General features: G+C 41.4%; 1 protein-coding gene across 1 annotated transcript; it reads left to right on the forward strand.

Moving 5' to 3' along the window:
• The first annotated feature begins 159 nt into the window (after nucleotides 1–159).
• LOC126456781 (uncharacterized) lies at nucleotides 160–21,733 on the forward strand. Its single transcript, XM_050092564.1, has 16 exons — nucleotides 160–366; nucleotides 411–1,457; nucleotides 1,581–2,393; nucleotides 2,516–3,250; nucleotides 3,373–4,809; nucleotides 4,854–5,969; nucleotides 6,024–6,368; nucleotides 6,492–6,827; nucleotides 6,882–7,217; nucleotides 7,272–7,607; nucleotides 7,662–7,997; nucleotides 8,052–8,396; nucleotides 8,520–8,874; nucleotides 9,026–9,148; nucleotides 17,274–17,513; nucleotides 21,699–21,733. Exons 1-16 carry the CDS (start codon nucleotides 160–162, stop codon nucleotides 21,731–21,733), a joined length of 8,142 nt encoding a protein of 2,713 aa, XP_049948521.1.
• The last annotated feature ends 4,892 nt before the right edge of the window (nucleotides 21,734–26,625 follow it).

Consider the following 26,625-nt stretch of genomic DNA (forward strand, 5'->3'; position numbering starts at 1 on the left):
CTGATGAGCCTTCTATTGAGAAGTTGGATAAAGATGATGAGCCACCAGCACACTCAGTAGAAACTATTGCAGAATGGCCTGACGAGCCCTCTAGTAATAAGTTGGATAGAGATGATGAGGCACCAGCAGACTCAGTAGAAACTGTTGCAGAATGGCCTGATGAGCCCTCTAATGAGAAGTTGGATAGATTATGAGCCACCAACACACTCGGTAGACACTGTTGCAGAATGGCCTAACAAGACCTCTAATAAGAAGTTTGATAGATATGATGAGCCACCAGCACACTCAGTAGAAACTATTGCAGAATGGCCTGATGAGCCCCATAATGAGAAGTTGGATATAGATGATGAGCCACCAGCAGACTCAGTAGAAACAATTGCACAATTGCTTGATGAGCCCCTACTGAGAAGTTGGATACAGATGACGAGCCACCAGCACACTCAGTAGAAACTATTGCACAATGGCCTGATGAGCCCTCTAATGAGAAGTTGGATAGAGATGATGAGCCACCAGCACACTCAGTACAAACTACTGCAGAATGGCCTGATGAGACCTCTAATGAGAAGTTGGATAGAAATGATGAGCCACCAGCAGACTCGGTAGAAACCATTGCACAATGGCCTGATGAGCCCTCTAATGAGAAGAGGGATAGAGATGATGAGCAAGCAGCACACTCAGTAGAAACTATTGCACAACGGCCTGATGAGCCCTCTCATGAGAAGTTGGATAGAGATAATGAGCCACCAGCACACTCAGTAGAAACTATTGCACAATGGCCTGATGAGCCCTCTAATGAGAAGTTGGATAGAGATGATGAGCCACCAGCACACTCTGTAGAAACTATTGCACAATGGCCTGATGTGCCCTCTAATGAGAATTTGGATAGAGATGATGAGCCACCAGCACACTCAGTACAAACTACTGCAGAATGGCCTGATGAGACCTCTAATGAGAAGTTGGATAGAAATGATGATCCACCAGCAGAGTCGGTAGAAACCATTGCACAATGGCCTGATGAGCCCTCTAATGAGAAGAGGGATAGAGATGATGAGCAAGCAGCACACTCAGTACAAACTACTGCAGAATGGCCTGATGAGCCCTCTAATGAGAAGTTGGATAGAGATGATGAGCCACCAGCACACTCAGTGGAATCTATCGCACAATGGCCTGACGAGCCCTCTAATAAGAAGTTGGATGGAGATGATGAGCCACCAGCAGACTCAGTAGAAACAGTTGCAGAATGGCCTGATGAGCCCTCTAATGAGAAGTTGGATAGAGATGATGAGCCACCAGCACACTCATTAGAAACTACTGCACAGTGGCATGATGAGCCCTCTAATGAGAAATTGGATAAAGATGCCGAGCCACCAGCACACTCAGTAGAAACAGTTGCAGAATGGCCTGATGAGCCCTCTAATGAGAAGTTGGATACAGATGATGAGCCACCAGGACACACAGTAGAAACAATCGCACAATGGCCTGATGAGGCCTCTAATGAGAAATTTGAATGAGATGCCGATCCACCAGCACATTCAGTTGAAACTATTGGAGAATAGCCTGATGAGCCTTCTTTGGAGAAGTTGGATAAAGATGATGAGCCACAAGCACACTCAGTAGAAACTATCGCACAATGGCCTGATGAGGCCTCTAATGAGAAATTGGATAGAGATGCCGAGCCACCAGCACACTCAGTAGAAACTATTGCAGAATGGCCTGATGAACCCTCTATTGAGAAGTTGGATAGAGATGATGAGCCACCAGCACACTCAGTGGAATCTATCGCACAATGGCCTGACGAGCCCTCTAATAAGAAGTTGGATGGAGATGATGAGCCACCAGCAGACTCAGTAGAAACAGTTGCAGAATGGCGTGATGAGCCCTCTAATGAGAAGTTGGATACAGATGATGAGCCACCAGCACACTCAGTAGAAACTATCGCACAATGGCCTGATGAGTCCTCTAATGAGAAATTGGATAGAGATGCCGAGCCACCAGCACACTCAGTAGAAACTATTGCAGAATGGCCTGATGAACCCTCTATTGAGAAGTTGGATAGAGATGATGAGCCACCAGCACACTCAGTGGAATCTATCGCACAATGGCCTGACGAGCCCTCTAATAAGAAGTTGGATGGAGCTGATGAGCCACCAGCAGACTCAGTAGAAACAGTTGCAGAATGGCCTGACGAGCCCTCTAATGAGAAGTTGGATACAGATGATGAGCCACCAGCACACTCAGTTGAAACTATTGCAGAATGGCCTGACAAGGTCTCAAATAAGAAGTTGGATAGAATCGATGAGCCACCAGCACACTCAGTAGAAACTATTGCAGAATGGCCTGATGAGCCCCATAATGAGAAGTTAGATATATATGTTGAGCCACCAGCAGACTCTGTAGAAACAATTGCACAATTGCTTGATGAGTCCCTAATGAGAAGTTGGATAGAGATGATGAGCCACCAGCACACTAAGTAGAAACTATTGCACAATGGCCTGATGAGCCCTCTACTGAGAAGTTGGATAGAGATGTTGAGCCACCAGCACACTCAGTGGAATCTATCGCACAATGGCCTGACGAGCCCTCTAATAAGAAGTTGGATGGAGACGATGAGCCACCAGCAGACTCAGTAGAAACAATTGCAGAATGGCCTGATGCGCCCTCTATTGAGAAGTTGGATACAGATGATGAGCCACCAGCACACTCAGTAGAAACTATCGCACAATGGCCTGATGAGCCCTCTAATGAGAAGTTGGATAGAGATGATGAGCCACCAGCACACTCAGTAGAAACTATCGCACAATGGCCTGATGAGTCCTCTAATGAGAAATTGGATAGAGATGCCGAGCCACCAGCACACTCAGTAGAAACTATTGCAGAATGGCCTGATGAACCCTCTATTGAGAAGTTGGATAGAGATGATGAGCCACCAGCACACTCAGTGGAATCTATCGCACAATGGCCTGACGAGCCCTCTAATAAGAAGTTGGATGGAGCTGATGAGCCACCAGCAGACTCAGTAGAAACAGTTGCAGAATGGCCTGACGAGCCCTCTAATGAGAAGTTGGATACAGATGATGAGCCACCAGCACACTCAGTTGAAACTATTGCAGAATGGCCTGACAAGGTCTCAAATAAGAAGTTGGATAGAATCGATGAGCCACCAGCACACTCAGTAGAAACTATTGCAGAATGGCCTGATGAGCCCCATAATGAGAAGTTAGATATAGATGTTGAGCCACCAGCAGACTCAGTAGAAACAATTGCACAATTGCTTGATGAGTCCCTAATGAGAAGTTGGATAGAGATGATGAGCCACCAGCACACTAAGTAGAAACTATTGCACAATGGCCTGATGAGCCCTCTACTGAGAAGTTGGATAGAGATGATGAGCCACCAGCACACTCAGTGGAATCTATCGCACAATGGCCTGACGAGCCCTCTAATAAGAAGTTGGATGGAGATGATGAGCCACCAGCAGACTCAGTAGAAACAATTGCAGAATGGCCTGATGCGCCCTCTATTGAGAAGTTGGATACAGATGATGAGCCACCAGCACACTCAGTAGAAACAATCGCACAATGGCCTGATGAGTCCTCTAATGAGAAATTGGATAGAGATGCCGAGCCACCAGCACACTCAGTAGAAACTATTGCAGAATGGCCTGATGAACCCTCTATTGAGAAGTTGGATAGAGATGATGAGCCACCAGCACACTCAGTGGAATCTATCGCACAATGGCCTGACGAGCCCTCTAATAAGAAGTTGGATGGAGATGATGAGCCACCAGCAGACTCAGTAGAAACAGTTGCAGAATGGCCTGATGAGCCATCTATTGAGAAGTTGGATACAGATGATGAGCCACCAGCACACTCAGTAGAAACAATCGCACAATGGCCTGATGAGCCCTCTAATGAGAAGTTGGATAGAGATGATGAGCCACCAGCACACTCAGTAGAAACTATCGCACAATGGCCTGATGAGCCCTCTAATGAGAAGTTGGATAGAGATGATGAGCCACCAGCACACTCAGTAGAAACTATCGCACAATGGCCTGATGAGTCCTCTAATGAGAAATTGGATAGACATGCCGAGCCACCAGCACACTCAGTAGAAACTATTGCAGAATGGCCTGATGAACCCTCTATTGAGAAGTTGGATAGAGATGATGAGCCACCAGCACACTCAGTGGAATCTATCGCACAATGGCCTGACGAGCCCTCTAATAAGAAGTTGGATGGAGATGATGAGCCACCAGCAGACTCAGTAGAAACAGTTGCAGAATGGCCTGATGAGCCCTCTAATGAGAAGTTGGATACAGATGATGAGCCACCAGCACACTCAGTAGAAACTATCGCACAATGGCCTGATGAGTCCTCTAATGAGAAATTGGATAGAGATGCCGAGCCACCAGCACACTCAGTAGAAACTATTGCAGAATGGCCTGATGAACCCTCTATTGAGAAGTTGGATAGAGATGATGAGCCACCAGCACACTCAGTGGAATCTATCGCACAATGGCCTGACGAGCCCTCTAATAAGAAGTTGGATGGAGATGATGAGCCACCAGCAGACTCAGTAGAAACAGTTGCAGAATGGCCTGATGAGCCCTCTAATGAGAAGCTGGATACAGATGATGAGCCACCAGCACACTCAGTTGAAACTATTGCAGAATGGCCTGACAAGGTCTCAAATAAGAAGTTGGATAGAATCGATGAGCCACCAGCACACTCAGTAGAAACTATTGCAGAATGGCCTGATGAGCCCCATAATGAGAAGTTGGATATAGATGATGAGCCACCAGCAGACTCAGTAGAAACAATTGCACAATTGCTTGATGAGTCCCTAATGAGAAGTTGGATAGAGATGATGAGCCACCAGCACACTCAGTAGAAACTATTGCACAATGGCCTGATGAGCCCTCTACTGAGAAGTTGGATAGAGATGATGAGCCACCAGCACACTCAGTGGAATCTATCGCACAATGGCCTGACGAGCCCTCTAATAAGAAGTTGGATGGAGATGATGAGCCACCAGCAGACTCAGTAGAAACAATTGCAGAATGGCCTGATGCGCCCTCTATTGAGAAGTTGGATACAGATGATGAGCCACCAGCACACTCAGTAGAAACAATCGCACAATGGCCTGATGAGCCCTCTAATGAGAAGTTGGATAGAGATGATGAGCCACCAGCACACTCAGTAGAAACTATCGCACAATGGCCTGATGAGTCCTCTAATGAGAAATTGGATAGAGATGCCGAGCCACCAGCACACTCAGTAGAAACTATTGCACAATGGCCTGATGAGCCCTCTACTGAGAAGTTGGATAGAGATGATGAGCCACCAGCACACTCAGTGGAATCTATCGCACAATGGCCTGACGAGCCCTCTAATAAGAAGTTGGATGGAGATGATGAGCCACCAGCAGACTCAGTAGAAACAGTTGCAGAATGGCCTGATGCGCCCTCTAATGAGAAGTTGGATACAGATGATGAGCCACCAGCACACTCAGTAGAAACAATCGCACAATGGCCTGTTGAGCCCTCTAATGAGAAGTTGGATAGAGATGATGAGCCACCAGCACACTCAGTAGAAACTATCGCACAATGGCCTGATCAGCCCTCTATTGAGAAGTTGGATAGAGATGATGAGCCACCATCACACTCAGTAGAAACAGTTGCAGAATGGCCTGATGAGCCCTCTAATGAGAAGTTGGATACAGATGATGAGCCACCAGCACACTCAGTAGAAACAATCGCACAATGGCCTGATGAGCCCTCTAATGAGAAGTTGGATAGAGATGATGAGCCACCAGCACACTCAGTAGAAACTATCGCACAATGGCCTGATGAACCCTCTATTGAGAAGTTGGATAGAGATGATGAGCCACCAGCACACTCAGTGGAATCTATCGCACAATGGCCTGACGAGCCCTGTAATAAGAAGTTGGATGGAGATGATGAGCCACCAGCACACTAAGTAGAAACAATCGCACAATGGCCTGATGAGCCCTCTAATGAGAAGTTGGATAGAGATGATGAGCCACCAGCACACTCATTAGAAACTACTGCACAGTGGCATGATGAGCCCTCTAATGAGAAATTGGATAAAGATGCCGAGCCACCAGCACACTCAGTAGAAACAGTTGCAGAATGGCCTGATGAGCCCTCTAATGAGAAGTTGGATACAGATGATGAGCCACCAGCACACTCAGTAGAAACAATCGCACAATGGCCTGATGAGCTCTCTAATGAGAAGTTGGATAGAGATGATGAGCCACCAGCACACTCAGTAGAAACTATCGCACAATGGCCTGATGAACCCTCTATTGAGAAGTTGGATAGAGATGATGAGCCACCAGCACACTCAGTGGAATCTATCGCACAATGGCCTGACGAGCCCTCTAATAAGAAGTTGGATGGAGATGATGAGCCACCAGCACACTAAGTAGAAACAATCGCACAATGGCCTGATGAGCCCTCTAATGAGAAGTTGGATAGAGATGATGAGCCACCAGCACACTCAGTAGAAACAATCGCACAATGGCCTGATGAGCCCTCTAATGAGAAGTTGGATAGAGATGATGAGCCACCAGCACACTCATTAGAAACTACTGCACAGTGGCATGATGAGCCCTCTAATGAGAAATTGGATAAAGATGATGAGCCACCAGCACACTCAGTAGAAACAGTTGCAGAATGGCCTGATGAGCCCTCTAATGAGAAGTTGGATACAGATGATGAGCCACCAGCACACTCAGTGGAATCTATCGCACAATGGCCTGACGAGCCCTCTAATAAGAAGTTGGATGGAGATGATGAGCCACCAGCACACTAAGTAGAAACAATCGCACAATGGCCTGATGAGCCCTCTAATGAGAAGTTGGATAGAGATGATGAGCCACCAGCACACTCAGTAGAAACAATCGCACAATGGCCTGATGAGCCCTCTAATGAGAAGTTGGATAGAGATGATGAGCCACCAGCACACTCATTAGAAACTACTGCACAGTGGCATGATGAGCCCTCTAATGAGAAATTGGATAAAGATGATGAGCCACCAGCACACTCAGTAGAAACAGTTGCAGAATGGCCTGATGAGCCCTCTAATGAGAAGTTGGATACAGATGATGAGCCACCAGCACACTCAGTGGAATCTATCGCACAATGGCCTGACGAGCCCTCTAATAAGAAGTTGGATGGAGATGATGAGCCACCAGCACACTAAGTAGAAACAATCGCACAATGGCCTGATGAGCCCTCTAATGAGAAGTTGGATAGAGATGATGAGCCACCAGCACACTCAGTAGAAACAATCGCACAATGGCCTGATGAGCCCTCTAATGAGAAGTTGGATACAGATGATGAGCCACCAGCACACTCATTAGAAACTACTGCACAGTGGCATGATGAGCCCTCTAATGAGAAATTGGATAAAGATGATGAGCCACCAGCACACTCAGTAGAAACAGTTGCAGAATGGCCTGATGAGCCCTCTAATGAGAAGTTGGATACAGATGATGAGCCACCAGCACACTCAGTGGAATCTATCGCACAATGGCCTGACGAGCCCTCTAATAAGAAGTTGGATGGAGATGATGAGCCACCAGCACACTAAGTAGAAACAATCGCACAATGGCCTGATGAGCCCTCTAATGAGAAGTTGGATAGAGATGATGAGCCACCAGCACACTCAGTAGAAACAATCGCACAATGGCCTGATGAGCCCTCTAATGAGAAGTTGGATAGAGATGATGAGCCACCAGCACACTCATTAGAAACTACTGCACAGTGGCATGATGAGCCCTCTAATGAGAAATTGGATAAAGATGATGAGCCACCAGCACACTCAGTAGAAACAGTTGCAGAATGGCCTGATGAGCCCTCTAATGAGAAGTTGGATAGAGATGATGAGCCACCAGCACACTCAGTGGAATCTATCGCACAATGGCCTGACGAGCCCTCTAATAAGAAGTTGGATGGAGATGATGAGCCACCAGCACACTAAGTAGAAACAATCGCACAATGGCCTGATGAGCCCTCTAATGAGAAGTTGGATAGAGATGATGAGCCACCAGCACACTCAGTAGAAACAATCGCACAATGGCCTGATGAGCCCTCTAATGAGAAGTTGGATAGAGATGATGAGCCACCAGCACACTCATTAGAAACTACTGCACAGTGGCATGATGAGCCCTCTAATGAGAAATTGGATAAAGATGCCGAGCCACCAGCACACTCAGTAGAAACAGTTGCAGAATGGCCTGATGAGCCCTCTAATGAGAAGTTGGATACAGATGATGAGCCACCAGCACACTCAGTAGAAACAATCGCACAATGGCCTGATGAGCCCTCTAATGAGAAGTTGGATAGAGATGATGAGCCACCAGCACACTCAGTAGAAACTATCGCACAATGGCCTGATGAACCCTCTATTGAGAAGTTGGATGGAGATGATGAGCCACCAGCACACTAAGTAGAAACAATCGCACAATGGCCTGATGAGCCCTCTAATGAGAAGTTGGATAGAGATGATGAGCCACCAGCACACTCAGTAGAAACAATCGCACAATGGCCTGATGAGCCCTCTAATGAGAAGTTGGATAGAGATGATGAGCCACCAGCACACTCATTAGAAACTACTGCACAGTGGCATGATGAGCCCTCTAATGAGAAATTGGATAAAGATGCCGAGCCACCAGCACACTCAGTAGAAACAGTTGCAGAATGGCCTGATGAGCCCTCTAATGAGAAGTTGGATACAGATGATGAGCCACCAGCACACTCAGTAGAAACAATCGCACAATGGCCTGATGAGCTCTCTAATGAGAAGTTGGATAGAGATGAGCTTGAAGAGGAGTTCGTGGCTGAGAGAAGTAGAGTCGAGAGTGCTGACCATACCAAAATTGGAACAAAGGGATGAAGTCTTAAATGACCTGCTAAAGGAAGGTGCTGAAGTTCTGGAGGCAGCTGTGCAACCAATAGTAGAGGGAGAAATTTTCAATGTAAATTATGACATTCTTCTAGATTCAGGAAGTCCAGTTAATGTAGTGACACAAAGGTTGTATACAGCATGGTTGGGAAAAGGTAGAGAAATACCAAATTTTCCTGTAAACGGTGTGTCCCTTGTGGGTGCTGTTGGTACAGAAGGTAAAAATGTAAAGGAGCAAATCCTGATTACAGCAAAGCTTAATGGGAAGACTTACAATGTTTTAGCACTGGTTGTGCCTGGACTGGCATTGTCTTTGATATTTGGTGTCATGTGGTTAGAAAACCAGTAAGTGTACTTAGATTTTAGAAATGAGAATGTGAGGATAGTTAATAAGGGAGGAGAGGAGGTTACTGCATTCAAGGGTGCCATGAAGAAATAGGATTGGCTAAGATTCAAATTGGCATGGCGTCAGAAGCTGTACAACATGTATACAAAGGTGACATGCAGGCTTGAATAAAAGGCAGTGGAGATGGGAACATCAAATTAGAATGGAAGACTATGAGAGAGCGCTTAAGAAGAAGTTAGCCTTGCTACAACAGGGTGGGCATAATGAAATCAAAACTCTTGCAGATGTTTTGAGAAGGCACAGTCAGGTTTTTGCAGATGAACCTGGAGTAATCAAGACAGCAGAATGCAAGCTAGAGGCGAAGGAGCATGAACCTTTCTTTGCAAGGCCATATGCTATTTTACAAGCCAAACATGAAGCTGTCAATGAGGAGATTAGCAAGATGTTGAAAATGGGAATTATTGAACATTCATCAAGCCAGTATAATAATCCCTTATTTGCTGTGGAGAAGAAAAATGGGAATGTCAGAATTGTGCTAGATGCTAGACCAGTGAATAAAATCATGCTGCCACAGAGAGAAGGTCTCAGAGTCTCGAGGAGTTGCTTCAAAAGTTCCGTGGGGCAAAATTATTCAGCACCATCGATCTGAAATCTGTATATGGGCAGATTCCACTGCGTAAGGACTCAAGACAATATACAGCATTCCTATATGAAGAAAAAAGCTACCACTACTGTGTTCTATCTTTTGGGCTCAACATTTTTACATCAGCTTTCATTTGATCATTAGACAGGGTGTTAGGAGAGCAGCTTCTGAAGAAAGTTGTGTGTTTTGTAGATGACATTCTCATCGCTATGATGAAATGGGAAGAACATGTGCAGACTTTGGATGGTGTCTTGACTGCACTTGAGAGTGCTGGTGTAACTGTGAACACAGATAAATCAGAATTTGGAAAATACATGATTCATTTCTTGGGACACACAATTGAACCGGATGAGGCAAAATTGCAGGCTATAAAGGATTTTTCTGTGCCTCACTGCAAGAAACAATTAAGGAGATTCCTCGGATTAGCTGGATTCCATAGAAAATTTGTGAATGATCAGTCATTAAATAGCCCTCACTTGCTGAATCTTCTGAAAGCTAAAACACTATGGAAATGGACAGAAGACTGTCAAAGAGATTTTGACAATATCAAGAGGCATCTGTGTAATACACAAATTTTGTTACACACAGACTTAGAAAAGGACTTTTACATGGCTTGTGATGCATCAGACTATGGACTTCGGGTGCATCTGTATCAAATTGATGACAAGATTGAAGGAGGACTAAGGAAACAGCTTTCAAGAGTCGTGCACTAACAAAGTGGGAGTGCCAGTATACAATTACGGAATGTAAAGCATTACTAATTCTTTAGGGATTCAGTATATTTCGGTATTACCTGGCAGGTAGAGTGAGAAAGGTGGTAACAGACCATAAGCCACTTTCCTTCCTGACTGAAAGTAAATTGTGTCATAGGAGATTAACTAGATGGCCTATTGCACTTCAGGAGTATCAATTTGATATTATCTACAGAGCAGGGGACCAAAACACTGTACCAGATGCCTTGTCCAGAATGCCACCTGGTATGGAAGACATTAATGTAAATGGACCACAAGAAAATATATTGCATGTTATTCTTATGAAAGGTGTTCCACATGAGACTCATGTGAAGGATTTTACTAATAATATATGGTGTGAGCAGAACACGGATCCAGCGCTGAAGCTAGTTAAGACTAGGTACGGTTGTGCGGGGTCAAGAGAAACTTTGGAAATACTACCTGATTCATAATAATGTCTTATATAGATGTACTGATGAAACAAAACAAGACTGGAGAGTCTGTATTCCAGAGCACACTGTAGAGCAGTTAAGTTGGTACATCCTCTACAGCAATGCACATTTAGGTGCCGACAAATGCATCACGAAATTAAGAAGAGAGTGCCTATTCTTTGGCATGAGCAAAAATGTTACGGAGATTATTCTGAACTTGTGATGCCTTCCAAAGGGCAAAGACAACAACAATTAGACATCAAGGCCCTATGCATCCAATCATTCCATTTGGAATTGGGGATGTAGCTGTAATTGATCTCCTCAGCCATTTGTCAAAGTCACAAGGAAATTTTACTCAGATTATGGCGGTATTGGATGTAGGATCAAAATATGTAAAATTTTACCCACTGAAAAGAGCTGTTAGCAAGATGATGGTGAAGAAGTTGGTTGATGACTATTATATAAATGTTTGTAAACCAAAGAGGATACTTACGGACAATGGTCAACAATTTATATCCAAAGAGTGGAAGGAGCTGCTCTGTCAAAATAGCACTGAACAAGTCTTAATTGCAAAATATAGACCACCCTTGAATCCAGCAGAAAGGGTCATGAAGGAGATTAATCATATGTGCAGAACCTACTGTCATCACAAACATAGCCACTGGAGGGACTATGTGAAAGACTTAACAGCATGCCACATATGTCCACAGGTTTTGCACCTTGTGAGCTGTTGTTAAACCAGGAACCAGAGTTGGTAATTACTGAACTCATTAAGGATGTCACCAAGACCACTGTCACCTTAAATGATAAAATACAATTAGCAATGTAGACTCTAGAAGCTAAGGTAAATCACAGAAAACAGTGTCATGATAGAATTGTTCATCCAATCTCATATAAAGTGGGTGATTTGGTGTTGATTAAGACACACACAAAATCCAGTACGATAACAGATGAAATAAAAAAATTCAACTTAGAATATAAGGGACCACATAAAATAATTGGCATTGAAGGACCAAATACAGTGGAACTGGAAGTATTGAGTTCTGGCAACTATGAAGGAAAACATCATGTGGAAAATATCAAGCCCTACTATAGGATTGACTAATGTAAACAGAATTTCATGTCACTGCAGTCACTAAAGACTGTGATGGAATCAGAAAATGTAGTATAAGCTGTTAGAGTTATATGTGCGCTAATGTATTACCTTAGGTTGTAGTGTGATATCGTTTAATATTCCAATTGTTCTCCTACTCATTATTTACCACATATTGACACACCATGTTGATTTAAGGATAAATTTTTGCTGATTGAGTCTCATAAAATTATGTCAAAAGTTTGTACGTCACATTCATGTACGGGTGGCCACAGCTATCTCCCTTTTAACTTTAACTTTGCCTGAGGGAGCTTAATAATGATGTACAAGATGAGGTTAGCAGATCATTTCTACAGCAACGGATGTCACACATGATGCTGCCAATAGCTGCAAGGGAAGAAGTGAATGATGATTGGATTTACGAGGTGAGTGGGTAGGAATATCAAATACAGACAAAACAATAATCCCACCCTCCCCCATTCGCTTACAGAGTCCTGTGCCAGTTTACAATACAACGGTGAGACCTGTACACTACAGCTCATTGGGATTGAGTACACAAGCCAATTAACGAAGTTCCAGACGTCACTCTCACCGTATTAAAATAATATGGGCAAGTGAAAATTTACAGCATAGCCTGGAAAACTGTGTGTTATTTCAATCTGATGGCACTGATAGATAAATCTGTGCACACTGAAGGTTCTCACAGGGCAGGAAACCAGATACTGTAAAGATGGATCGGAGTTACTGAATATGATTGCAGCAGAGTGTAAAAGTGTGGAATTTGTGTTAAAATGGCTCACAGGAAAAACTGGAAAGGCCCATGGTCTAACTGGACAATTAGCATGGCATGAACCTCACATAAAGAAGCAAGGGATCTTGAACTCAGTGAACGAAGTTAGTAAGATTTTGTTCAGAACACTAGATGAAGATGACGCCTCATACTTCAAGACAAAGACAGATGTCATAGAAGCAGAACGGGAACAGTTACTCGGACTTTTGAAGGAGAAAGTGACCACAGTTAAAGTAACCTTGACTAGTGTTAATCAAACGGCATGCTCCATAACAAAAAATGAAGAGTTTATCATGCATGGAATGACCAATTACGCTGACACAGTAGAATTTGAGAACAGTACTGACATGGTTGCAGAGAGTAGTCATCTTAATCACTGTTAACGAACATTTGATACAACTCTCAGGCATTTTCAACGAGCTTGAGCAGCCATGCACTACACACAGGAAGCGGTTACTAAGTTAGTGGAGTACGTATGGCTTGTACATGGGGCTTTTTTAGATTAGAGGACCCCTCCCTTGGGAGCAAATACGATTTGCCTGTTAAATCAGCCACAGCAACCTCAGAGAATCTAGGTCCTCATAGATCAGAAATACAAAAGATTAATATGATTTTAGTAAACTGCAGGAGCATCAAAGGAAAGGACCCAGAATTAGTATCACTTATTGAAGGTTGTTAACGCACAGACAGTATTGGGAACAGAAAGCTGGTGGAAGCCAGATGTCAACGACAACGAAATCCAAAGTTCATACTAGAATATTTACCATAAAGATCGATTAGTTGCCAATGGTGGTGGCATGTTTATTTCAGTAAAAACTTCGATAAAATCTAGTGAGGTTACCATGGATTCCAAATGTGAATTAATATGGGTGAAATTGAGTATCAAAGAACAGTCAAAAATGGTGATTGGATGCTTTTATAGTCCACCTGGGTCAGGATCTGTAGTTGTAGAGCACTTCAGACAGAGCTTGCAGAATATCGTTAGTAATTTTCCTGGTCATGCTGATGTAATAGGGGGTGACTTCAACTTGCCAGGTACAGACTGAGTATGTTATGCCATCAAAACTGGTGCCAGAGACAAGGAATTGGGTGGCATTGTTCTACATGTTTTGTCTGAAAATTACCTTGAGCAGATAGTTACAGAACCAACTCGTGAAGGTAACGTCTTAGACCTCCTGGTAACAGACCTGAACTTATCGAATCAGTTAACATAGAGGAAGGTACCAGTGATCATAAGGCTGTTACAGCATCTATGACAACGGGTTCTACAAGGAATTTTAAGAACGGTAGGAAGATATATTTGCTCAGCAAGGGTGACAGGATACAAATTTCAGAATATCTCAGCAGTCAGCATCACATATTCTGTGATGAGGACGAAAATATGGAGAACAAATGGAAAAACTTCAAATGCATCATTTAATATGCCCTAGACAAGTATGTTCTGAGTAATGTTCTAAGGGATGGGAAAGATCCACCATGGTTTAATAGCAGTGTTAGAAAGTGCTACGAAAACAAAGAGCAATTCACCCCAGATTCGAGAGAAGTAAAAACCTAGCTGACAAACAAAAGCTGAACCAAGCAAAAATGAGCATAAGGAAAGCAATGAGAGAAGCGTTCAATGATTTCGAAAGTAAGACATTGTCAACTGACCTGAGTAAAAACCCTAAGAGATTTTGGTTGTATGTAAAATCAGTAAGTGGGTCAAAATCATCTGTTCATTCTCTCAGTGACCACACAGGCACAGAACGGAAGATAACAAAGAAGGGCGAAGTACTGAATTTGGTCTTCTGTAGTTGTTTCACCGTGGAAGATCATAACACTGTCCCTCCTTTCAATCGTCGTGCAAACGTCAAAATGGCAGATATTGAGATAACCAATCACGGAACTAAAGAGCAGCTACAATAGCCTAGTCGTGGAAAGGCTTCAGGACCAGATGAGGTACCTATAAGATTCTATAAAGATTATGTGAAAGAACTTGCTCCCCTTCTAGCAGTAATATATTGTGGATTGCTTGAGCAACGAAAGGTATCTAACGACTGGAAAAAAGCACAGGTCATTCCCATTTTTAAGAAAGGCCATAAGATGGACCCACACAATTACACACCTATATCATTGATGTCTATCTCTTGTAGAATTATGGAACATGTTTTATGCTCAATAATTATGACGTTCTTGGAAAATGAACAGCTCCTCTAAAAAAAATCAACATGGATCCTGCAAACAGTGATCCTGCAAAACTCAGCACACACTGTTCCTCCAAGAGATCCACAGTGCAGCGGACAACGGCGCTCAGGCTAACGCCGTGTTCCTGGAATGCAGTAAGGCATTTGACACCATCCCGTATTGCCGTTTAATGAAAAAAAATGTGAGCTTATGGAATATCAGAGAAGACCTGTGATTGGATTCTAGACTTTCTTGCAGATAGAACTCAACACGTCGCTCTTAACAGAACTAAATCAACAGATGTAAAAGTAAAATCCAGAGTACCACAGAGAAGTGTGATAGAACCATTGCTGTTCACAATATATATATAAATGATCTAGTAGAAAGAGTCGGATGCTCTTGAAGACTATTCACAGATGATACAGCTGTTTATACCAAAGTAGCAACGCCAGAAGGTGGTAATAATTTGCAGAACGACCTGCAGAGAATTGATCAATGGTGCAGACTCTGGCAGTTGACCCTGAAAGTAAACAAACGTAACACATTGTGCATACATAGCACAATAAATCAACTACTGTACAGCTACACTATTGATGAAAAACTGCTGGAGACAGCATCTGACATAAAATATCTAGGTGTAACTATCCAGAGCGATCTTAAGTGGAATAACCATATAAAACAGATAGTGGGAAAAGCAGACTCGGAACTCAGATTCATCGGAAGAATCTTAAGGAAATGTAACTCTTTCACGAAGTAAGTGGCTTATAAGGTGCTTGTTCGGTCAATTCTTGAGCATTGTTCATCTATCTGGTACACTGATAGAGGAGATAGAGAAGATCCAACGAAGAGCGGCACATTTCATCATGGGATCGTTTAGCTGGCAAGAGAGTGTTACAGAGATGCCAAGCAAACTCCAATGGCAGACGTTAGAAGAAAGATGTTTTGCATCATGGAGAGATTTACTATTGAAATATTAGGAGAGTACTTTTCAGGAGGAGCCAAACAACATATTACCTCCCGCCACATACATCTCGCTTATTGACCAAGAAGAGAAAATTCGTGAAATCTGAGCCAAAACAGAGGCTTACCGACAATGATTCTTCCCACGCACTATTAGTGTGTGAAACAGGGTTGGAGGGATCACATAGTGGTACCAAAAGTACCCTCCGCCACACACCATTAGGTGTCTTGCGGGGTATGATGCAGATGTAGATGTAGAATATGATATGTTAATATCAGGGATTGTTAACACTCAGAAAGGCATTCTGGAGCTGCATCTGATAAATCAAGTTTAGATCATAAGAGTAGCTACAACTAAGGATAAGTGGTGATTCCCTGTCACCAATAGCAGTTACCAATTGATCAGAATTATTGGTCTGGATGTTTTCATTGCTGGAAACATCATAAGTTACATGTGGACACCAGAAGGACTGCACCCATCATTTTGACGGGTATTCTACTTCTGTAGACTTATTTCTCCTAAATGGATTTTTCTACTAGTCCCATTTTTTATGAATTTTCATAAATATTTGTTAAGTAGACATCTGCAAAGAATTTACCAAGTAGGACCAGTCTGAAAAGTGTCCCAAACAGCTTCTAATACAAGGACCAAAATACGTCATTTTGACGGGTACTGAAATGTGAACAATAGTTTTCGGACATGTCCAAAGCTATTGCTGTTTACCACCCTAATTTGATTATTGTCTTCTGCAGACCAATTGTAATGGTGGTTCAAAGACGCAGTTTGTCAAATGAAGAAATTCTAAAATATTTGATGTCATTGTCAGGTGGTGAATCCAAAGGGGAAGATACGTACTTGTGATGTTTGTGAAGCTGTTGAATAACGAGAAGATGACACTGCATGCACTATTGATGATGAGGAATATGTCCCTTCCATCAATGAAATCAGTGACTCTCCAGATAGTGATGTTGCAACTGCCGGACAAGAGCAAGCTGAGAAGTTGCAAACCAATGTTGCTTTACCCATAGCAGGTACATTTGTACAGCCGTTGTATTATTATTTTATATTTTATTGAAACTGATATTTCAGCTAGAATTATAAGTGTTTTCCATTTTGCTGTATTATAATTTGAAATTCATTGTTTTTGTTGTAACTGAATTGTTCTGTACTGTACTGTATTTTCAGGTACATCAAACAACAGTGTGTGCTTACCTCCAGCTAACAGCTCTAGAGGCATTAGTGGCAGAGTGAAAAGAAAATTTCAGATGGAAGGAAATCCTTCCATTGGGAGCAGTGAGACAGCTAATGATGGAACAACATGGACTTTTACACCTCCAAAAGCTGTTCCTGGAAAATGTTCACAGCAGAACATCTTGAAGGTAGCACCAGGACCTACAGGCTACACAAAGAAGTTTGTCAGGAAAGGTACATATTGTAGTGCATGGAGATTGCTAATTGATGACAGCATGCTTCACATTATAAAGAAGTGTACAGAAAATTGAGCATTCCAAGAACTACATGATGACAACTGGACCATTAGCGTCGATGCAATTTTATTGTTTGCATCTGAGATGTACTCATCATTTTTTTCGTTTTTTGGCTTCTTTTATTACCTTGCTGAATATTTGGTTGTATTTTTTCACATAATTTCTGAATTCTGGAGTAGTATTTCTGTGCTTAATAAGACAGTGAAGAATTTTTTTCTTTATACTGGAAGTTATAATGCCTTTCGTTACCCAACATTTATTAAGACAGTAAAAAATAAATGTTGGGTAACGGTAGGCATTATAACTTCCAGAATCAAATGGAGCAATAAATAAATAAATGAAAGCAATAGAACCCACAACATCACTTATGTGTGTACAGGGCGTATATGGAGCAAAAAACCTTTTCTTTGAAGCTGTTATGGTCAAATACATTAGGACCAGCATTTTTTCAGAACACAATGAGCTGAAAGAAGTTCACCAAAATTTGCTGTTTAATCAATTTGACAAAAAGCGCACACATTCACATATACTAAAGACAGATCGTTTTGCACCTGCTACCCCATGTGGAATCCTTTCAATGCCAATTCCTAGCTGTGTTATATTCCAGGTGAAAATATCACTGTGGATGAGCAACCGTTTCCATGCAAGGCTAGATGCTCTTTCATTCAATACATGAGCAATAAACCAGACAAATTTGGAATAAAGTTTTGGCTTGCAGTTGATACGATTTCTAAGTGTCTGGTGAATGGGTTTCCTTACCTAGGCAAAGATGAGCAGCGTCCCACAGGTGTTCCCCTTGCAAAGCATGCTGTAATGTGTCTTACGCAGCCCTTTGTTTCCGCAGGAAGAAACATAATCTGCGACAATTTTTTCACAATTAAATGTAAGGGTGCAAGCATTGCAGGTACAGTGAAGAAATCTAGAAGGGAAACAGCAAAATCTGCTGTAGCATTTTTGCACACAGCTATTCTTTATAAGTCACGTGGCATGGCCCTCAAAATGCTATCAGGGGAAAAAGAACAAAAATGGGCTTATTTTATGTTCAATGCATGACACAGTAACTATCGATAAATGACATCCTAAAAAGCTAACAATCAGTGGCCTACGATAATAACATCAAGTATGGTGATGATGTAATCGATCAAATGGCTCGGCTTTACACTGTGAAGTACGGATGCTGCTGACAGCCCATGCACGTTTTTTTCGATGTCGTGGACTTAGCAGCTGTAAATGCTTGGGTACTCTATAAGATAGTAACAGGAGAAAAATTAGGGAAAGGTCAGTTTATATACAAATTGGCAGAAGATTGGGTTCAGCATATAAGGCCTCGAGGGTACAAAACACTCTTACTAATACAGTATCACAACATTGGATCATTCGGAAGATTTGTCAAATTGGAGGGTGTAGAGGCAAGAATAGAAGCACGCATTTATGTACAAAGTGTGGCAAACTTTATACATAAATGCTCTGTGGACCATGTTTAGGCAATACTGAAAACACCTGTGTGACGTGTCACGATGCAGCAGGTGGTTTTCAATGAGTCAAAGCAGGGTTATAAATGTTTTCTCTAGAATATGTTGTGCTTTTCAGATATTTGTGTTAAAACACATGGTTTGCTTTTCTACAGAAAGTTATCCATTCCACATTTTGTTACACAAGGTTTTGATTAATTTTTAGGTGTTAAATGTTCATTGTATCATGTAATTCTACAGAAAAAAGTAAAATTATAAGATGGCAAACTGTGTAACTTGTCTGAAATGAATTGATGTATGTTAAAATGTGTTTACTTCTGTAAAAACAGCAAATGAAACTGTACCCGTCAAACTGACGGGTTGTCCTTCTAGGTAGATTGAAATCCCCAGTCATTCTAGTGTTACATATCCTGCTAGTAGAAGACAATGTGTACAGTCTCTACAGAATATCACTATTACAAATGGATGGAGTGAGGTATTTATTTATTTTATTGCCCCTGAGAAAGACATACTGATTACTGATCATGCAAAATGTCAGTCTGTGAAATTAGGTAATGAGCAATTACAGTTTAAATCAGTATACCAGAGACTCAGAATCAGCAATGAGGTGTTTATACTCTTGTTCATGTACGACCATGAGAGATGTGAAGATGTGCAACCAGTGGATGGAGTTCTGAAGGGTCACGTGCAGAAGCTAATAGTGTTGAACGGAAAGTCTGTGGACACTGTTAAGTAATAATGAATGGCTATTTGTTGTCCTGGTCGATGAAGGCATTACCATCATCTGTCATGAAGGAAGACACACACATATCGTGCTCTGAAGCACAGGGAAGTTATAATTTTTAGGTAAGTGTGTAATGTAGCAAGTTATTATGAGATGACATTCGTTGCAGTAAGGCACGCAGCCATTTGGTATGGTGGGTGCAGGATGGCTACGTTTTTTTTCGCTTTGCTCACAGTGCAGCTGACACTGCCTGCTGTGAGAATTGCAAAGAACATTCAGTCGGTATGAAAATTCATACCCTCTACAAATCTAAATAATTCATATTAGTTATTATTCGATTTTGTTCAAATATGGTACACAGCCTTTTGTTATTAATAGAATGATGATTTCAAAATTTCAGATTTTTATTTCGTATAGTTCCAGAGATAATGACAATTATCTAAAAGTTCTAATATCAACACTTATGTTTTAGAACCCAGTTACAGGTGTGCTTTTGTGACAAGTGTAGTATAATAGATTTAGATTATCATTGTTGATAGTGAAAATGGTGTACTTCCTAACAAAAAGTATGAATAAATATAATTGTCAGCTGAAAGTATTTCAAATCCGGTGGAGTTTATTTTAAACAGAAGAAAACCCAGGCCATGCTTATTGGGATGATTATTTTGCAGACAAAACTACAAAAAAAAAAACCTAGACAAACGAGATCTGCAAATTGTAAACTTTCAGCAGTTACTAAAAAAAATAATTCTTACTGAAATTGTGCTGGAATTGGTCATATTATTCTCATTCAAAAACACGTGGTGAGAGTGTTGTCCTACCACAGCACACCACGTAGGATTCCACAAACAATTTTTCAGTTATCTAAGAAACGAGTAAGGTAACAACCAGTAGAATATGGTGGCATCGTCCGAGATTATTGAGAAAGTTATCGACATAAATTACCTCCGAGATTGCGAATACAATGGCAGAATTCATACATCTGGGATGAAAATGTTCAAGAAAGTCGTATGCTGATGCTGATACCTTCAAGACAACGGAATGCAGCTACTGGATCAAGAATTACGGCGCAATAAGTCAAGAAAGAAGAAAAAAGTGTAAAGTGTTGTGCAACAAAAAAGCAACATTCGTATAAGTGTAGTGTTTCAGTGGTGTGAATTCCATCATGCACCAGTAAACAAAGAAGATTTTATAAGATAAGAAAATCAGTAAACTGTGAGTAAGATAATTTAGTATCCTTTAGCAAAGATAAATTTATTGGGTTTGTTTATTCCAGTATAAAAAGATGACGATTGTAAAAGAGGAAAGTATTGACGACAGTATCGCTAGCGCTAGTACCGATGTAAATTTATCATTCGAAAGTGAATGCAACAGGAATAGTCTGGACCCTGTAGAGAAAGTTGAAACTTGTATGGAAAAACAGGATGAAGTTGAAGACATGTTATCAACAATAATGAATTATATGGAGGGAAAATTTTACGGCAATTGATGACACTAACAGACAAAACAGGGAATGGTTAGGAAAATTTAAAGTCAGACTCGGTGCCCATGAGATTCGTTTAGAACAAATGGAGAAAAATAATGAGATTCATTTTAATCAAATAGAGCAATAGAGCTGCTCAGTTAGACCAGATCCTTAAGGACATCAGTGATAGATTTGAAAAACAGTTCAAAGAATATGAAAAGAAAAATGAGGATCACTTTCAAAAAGTACAAGCAAAAATTTCCAGTTTGAGTAGTAATATGGTTAAGATCACGGGTAAGGTCAATTATGTCAGGAGAAAGGTTAAAAATGTATATTCAAAAGTAAAAAATCTGAAAACTGAAATTAGCACAGGTAGAGAGAAAATCCATAATGCATTTTAAGTTGTGCATGCAGATATCAAACATGTAAAAGATACAGTATACAATCGTATTTCTATTGTAGATGATAAAAGTGTTCAAGTAGAAGGCAAAGGATGAAGTCAAGAATTTAGAAAATAGTATTAGTGACATCACTAAGAAACTTGAAAGTGTTAGTAGCAATATGGTCACCAATAGTTTGGTGAACAATATTGGCACTATGTGGTGCAACATTCCAGTAAAAAACATTTCAGATGAGAGCAGTATGCATCCGGTAGATTTCCTGCAACATTGCAAAGATAACTTTTTTCCAAATATGAATGATAATTTAAAAATTAAATTTGTGAAAAGATTTCAAGAAGGTAAAGCATTGTCTTGGGCTAATCATTATTGTATTGAGGGTATGGCTTTTGCAGAGTTTGAGGAAAGGATCTTAAGTAAATTCTGGCCAGGGACAGAATGAGCTAGGATAAAAAGCGAATTCTTGAACGAACCTGTTTATAAACATGAGTTTGGTAGCATGAAGCAATTTTGCAAATATCAGTTAAGGAAACTCACTCACCTAAGCAAACCATTTGATGAACTCACTCAAATCGATGCACTAAAAAGAAGGCTACCATATGAATTACAGCGGGAGTTAGCTTATGGATCTGATGACACAATAGATCAGTTTTTGAAGTATGTAGACAAACTAGACACAATTATTGAGAAAACATGTAAACCACCACACCATCGTCAAAACCATTTTCAAAAGACAGGACATACAAATTGGGGAAACACACAACACAATAAAAAGGAACCACACAATTTTGAAAGTAATGATTCTCATAAGAGAAATCACCAGTACAACTTCAAAGGATCACAAGGTGTGACATTATTGTTCATATTTTTAAAAAAAAATTTGTAAATATTTTATTGAAATTGTTAAAGCAGAAGTACACACATCTTGTTTGAAGCGAAATTGATACTGAAACTCTTTGATAAGATTAAAATGAATGTACATTTTAAACATTTTAAGAAATAGGGTGTAATATTTACTTTTAAATATTGTAAGGATATCTATTTGTTATAATTATTAAATGTAAAAAGGTGCTATAATGTAATTATATATGTAATAGTTACTGGCACTCACTTAGGGCTGTATGAGATATGTGTAGTATAAAAGATGGAGTAGTTCCGTCAGGAACGGAAAGCTGTGTAAGCGTAGGAAAAGGTGGGAGCGGAAAAGTTTGGCGTGCTTTGGTGGGCATGAACAAAGTCAGTCGGTAGCCAGTGATCTTAGAGGCAGCACGTACAGCACCAGCATAGTGTGGAGAGCGCCATATTGTTGCATCTTGCCTCGGCTGGAAACTGCAGATTATCACGGCTTGGTATGGGGAGAAAAACAGGCTATTGATTGTAAGATGGATCGTCGCTATGAAGAGGAAATAAGTCCGACATGGATACTTGCTCTTCGTCGTTCTGATATTAATGCAATTGTTGCCACCAACGCCACAGTCACTGATCACAGCTTACAGGGTACAACATTTTAGCTATGTATTATAGTGTGTGCCGGGAAGTTGAAATGTGCTTTAAGAATAATAACCATCATCCAAATTAACAATTGTGTCCACCTGGTAATTTATCTCGCTCATAAACCAAGCAGGATCCTAACCTGGTAAATGAAAATTCCGAGTGACCTGTATTCAGCCAAGACTGTAAAATCTTGAATATATTGTTGGCAAATCAGTGATTAATCAGTGAAATAAATGATGGAAAGAATAACTGAGAATTTCATAATTAACATTACTATTTTTTCTGTGTTAAAATGATTATGTAAGGTTATGCCAGATTCAGAGACCACATTAGATATATTGTTAGCTGCTTTCACATTACATATTAATGAAAGGAAATACTAAGTTGATGATTAATGGTGATAAATAGTAACGTTAAACAGTTTATAGTGAATCAATGAAATGCTGAGTACCAAATATGTTGATATAGAAGCCCCCCCCCCCCCCCCCCCCCATCCAAATTTACTTTTGTTTTCATGAAATTAGTCTGTTTGATTAAGCAATTGGGGTGCTGTAGTTTTGTCTCGAGCGGTTAAACTTTTCTAATATTGCTGAAACATCTTTTATCTAAAGTGAAGTCGGTTAGTTAAGTAGGGAGTTGCAATCTTTTCTGCTGTCCTACTCAGCTTCATTACGTGTGCCTAATTAGACTGGCGAATAATAGTGTACCACCAACCAAATATACTGTTATCGATGCAGAATAGTAGTCTAACTACTGTTATTTGCCATACCTCTGAACTAGTGACTTATTTGGAGAAACGAGTTAAAGTCTCATGCTTATTCCTTAGGTTAACACACATGGTTATTACACTTGTTTTTGTGGTTTTGTTGTCCGGATAGGTAACTGTATTTTACTGTATTTCACTAAGATGGGGTGCCTCTACGGCCGATTCTGGACACTATCAACTCGCACAGTTATGGACTGGCCAAATACCTGGCGACACTATTAAAACCACTGGTGGGACACTGCAGTCATCACATGAAAAACTCCGCAGATTTCGTAAGAATACTGAAGGACATCCAAATACAGAGAGATGACCTACTCGTGAGCTTCGACGTCACCTCCTTGTTCGCGAAAGTACCTTTACAAGACGCCTTGGCACTCCTTAATCAGCACTTCGAGCCTGAAACATTGAAGCTCTCTGAATATGCATTACGACCACCTACTTGAAGTGCAATGGAGAGCATTATGAACAAGTGGATGGAGAGGCTATGGGATCTCCCCTTGCTCCAGGGATCGCGAATCTTTATATGGAACACTTTGAGGAGGTGGCACTACAAACTGCTCACCGTAAACCCATGATCTTCTTCCGCTATGTGGACGACACTTTCATGATTTGGCAGCATGGCAGGCAGGCACTGGAGGAGTTTATGGACCACCTAAACGGCATACATGAGAATATCACCTTCACGATGGAAGTAGAAGAGAATGGATGTATTCCATTCCTGGACATACTGATCAGGAAGAAAGCGGATGGCATGCTGGGCCATTCAGTATATAGAAAGAAGACGCACACAGACCTGTACCTCCATGCAACCAGCTGCCACAATCCCGCACAACACCAGTCAGTACTGACCACCTTGGTACATAGGGCGCACGTCATTTGTGACAAAGAAAGCCTCTCAGACGAATTACACCACCTAAGAGAGGTATTTCGGAAAAACGGGTACAGTGAAACACAGATCGGTAGGGCCTTCAAGAGGAGACAGGCTGACAAATTTCAGGAAGAGGAAGAAGAGCAGGAGGAGGAAGTTAACACGAGACTCGCCTTTCTTCGATATTTGGGGCCCATATCAGCCAAAATCGGGAGGCTACTGAGAAAATCAAATATAAATACCGTCTTCCGACCACCGCCGAAGATGAAAGAGCAGCTGAGCTCAGCTAAAGACCCACTCAAACTCAACACACCTGGTATATACAGCATTTCCTGCGAATGTGGTGTATAGTACATTGGACAAACGCAGCGCTGCATCTCGAAAAGGAGCGAGGAACACATCAGACATGTCCAAATTGGACAGATAGAGAAATCTGCTATAGCTGAACATAAAATCAAAGAAAACCACACTTTTGATTTCGAGAACACCAGGATGCTGTGCCGAGCAGGGGAGCTATTGGGACAGCGTCATTAAAGAATCAATAGAAATACGGGTCCACGAGAATCTTGTGAACAGGGACGAAGGTTATCAACTGAGCGCGGCCTGGAAGCCAGCATTAGCTGCAATACGCCAGGAATGCACCAAGAACCGTCCAGCTCACGAGACACAACCGGAATGCTCTGATGGAGACATGAACGACGCACACGCTTCCCGCTCCACCCTGCCCGCCGGCTCCTCTGGATCCAGCCTCCCGCAGCCAGGTGGTGGGGGGCACGCTGCAGGTATAAAGGGACCGGCATCCGCAAAGTCTCGGCACTTCGCCAGAAGATGACGAGTATGTCACTCGTCGAAACATCGCAGTTTGAAGACACCACCACCCAGCTGGAAGTCCGAGAACTCTTCGCCAACTGTATTTCTGTTTGTTACATTGCTTATTATTAACAGTATAGTATAAGAATATTACAGTTGGCTTTGCATGACAGTATGTTTTGTAAACCAATTCAGAGAATACAAAATACACGCAAGTATTACATCTGGATTTACATATCAGGATAGTAAATAACACACACAAGTCAAAAGGAAGAATATTACAAAGGAAACAATTTCCATTACAAGGGTCAATATGGAAATAATCATAATCAATTTGTTAACAGACACTTTGGAAACAAACCAAAGGAGTGGCACAGTCATAATGGTATGGGGAGAACTGAACAAGCAGATATATAGGAGTTACAAAACTGACTAGGGCTCCATTGGCAGTCTGTAAGGTAGGAGCTACTTATACACAAATGGGAAGGGCTAACCCAACTGTCAAACTAAACAGAAAAATACCAGTGGCATAATGAGTAATTATTTTAAAGAGAAGTGTTATCCCATTAATTTGGTATCTGTTACAAATAATATGTGTCATACAAATAAACCAGAAAGAAAAGGTAAGTTATTTAAAGACACTAACTGCTTGGAGAACTGTGAAGAAGAATTAAACTTACATTTATTCTATGAGTGGGCTGAGAGGGACACCTTCCTGGAAAATAGTTGTTCAAATGATCAAAGTGTCGTAGGAATTAGAGAACTTATGGAAGGGTCTGGTGGGCTAGTAATGAAAATTGCACCAAGTAAAGATGATTCAAATGTGTATCTGCATACTGAAGGTAAGAGTGCAGAGGATCAAGAGGATAACTTTTGTGATGTTGATTGGGAAGAATAGGAGATTGAGGATAGTAGTGAAGAAAGATGTTTTATTGGTGTAAGTGAGGAGTTGGAAGCTTTAGGGGTTACCAATATAAAATAGGATAGTAATGCAGTTAGCGAGGTACACATGAACAAAATTGACAAGTTGAATGATAAGGATGCCAGAATTTT

The sequence above is a fragment of the Schistocerca serialis genome, chromosome 1, assembly GCF_023864345.2.
Source record: "Schistocerca serialis cubense isolate TAMUIC-IGC-003099 chromosome 1, iqSchSeri2.2, whole genome shotgun sequence".
NCBI classification, from domain to species: Eukaryota; Metazoa; Arthropoda; class Insecta; order Orthoptera; family Acrididae; genus Schistocerca; species Schistocerca serialis.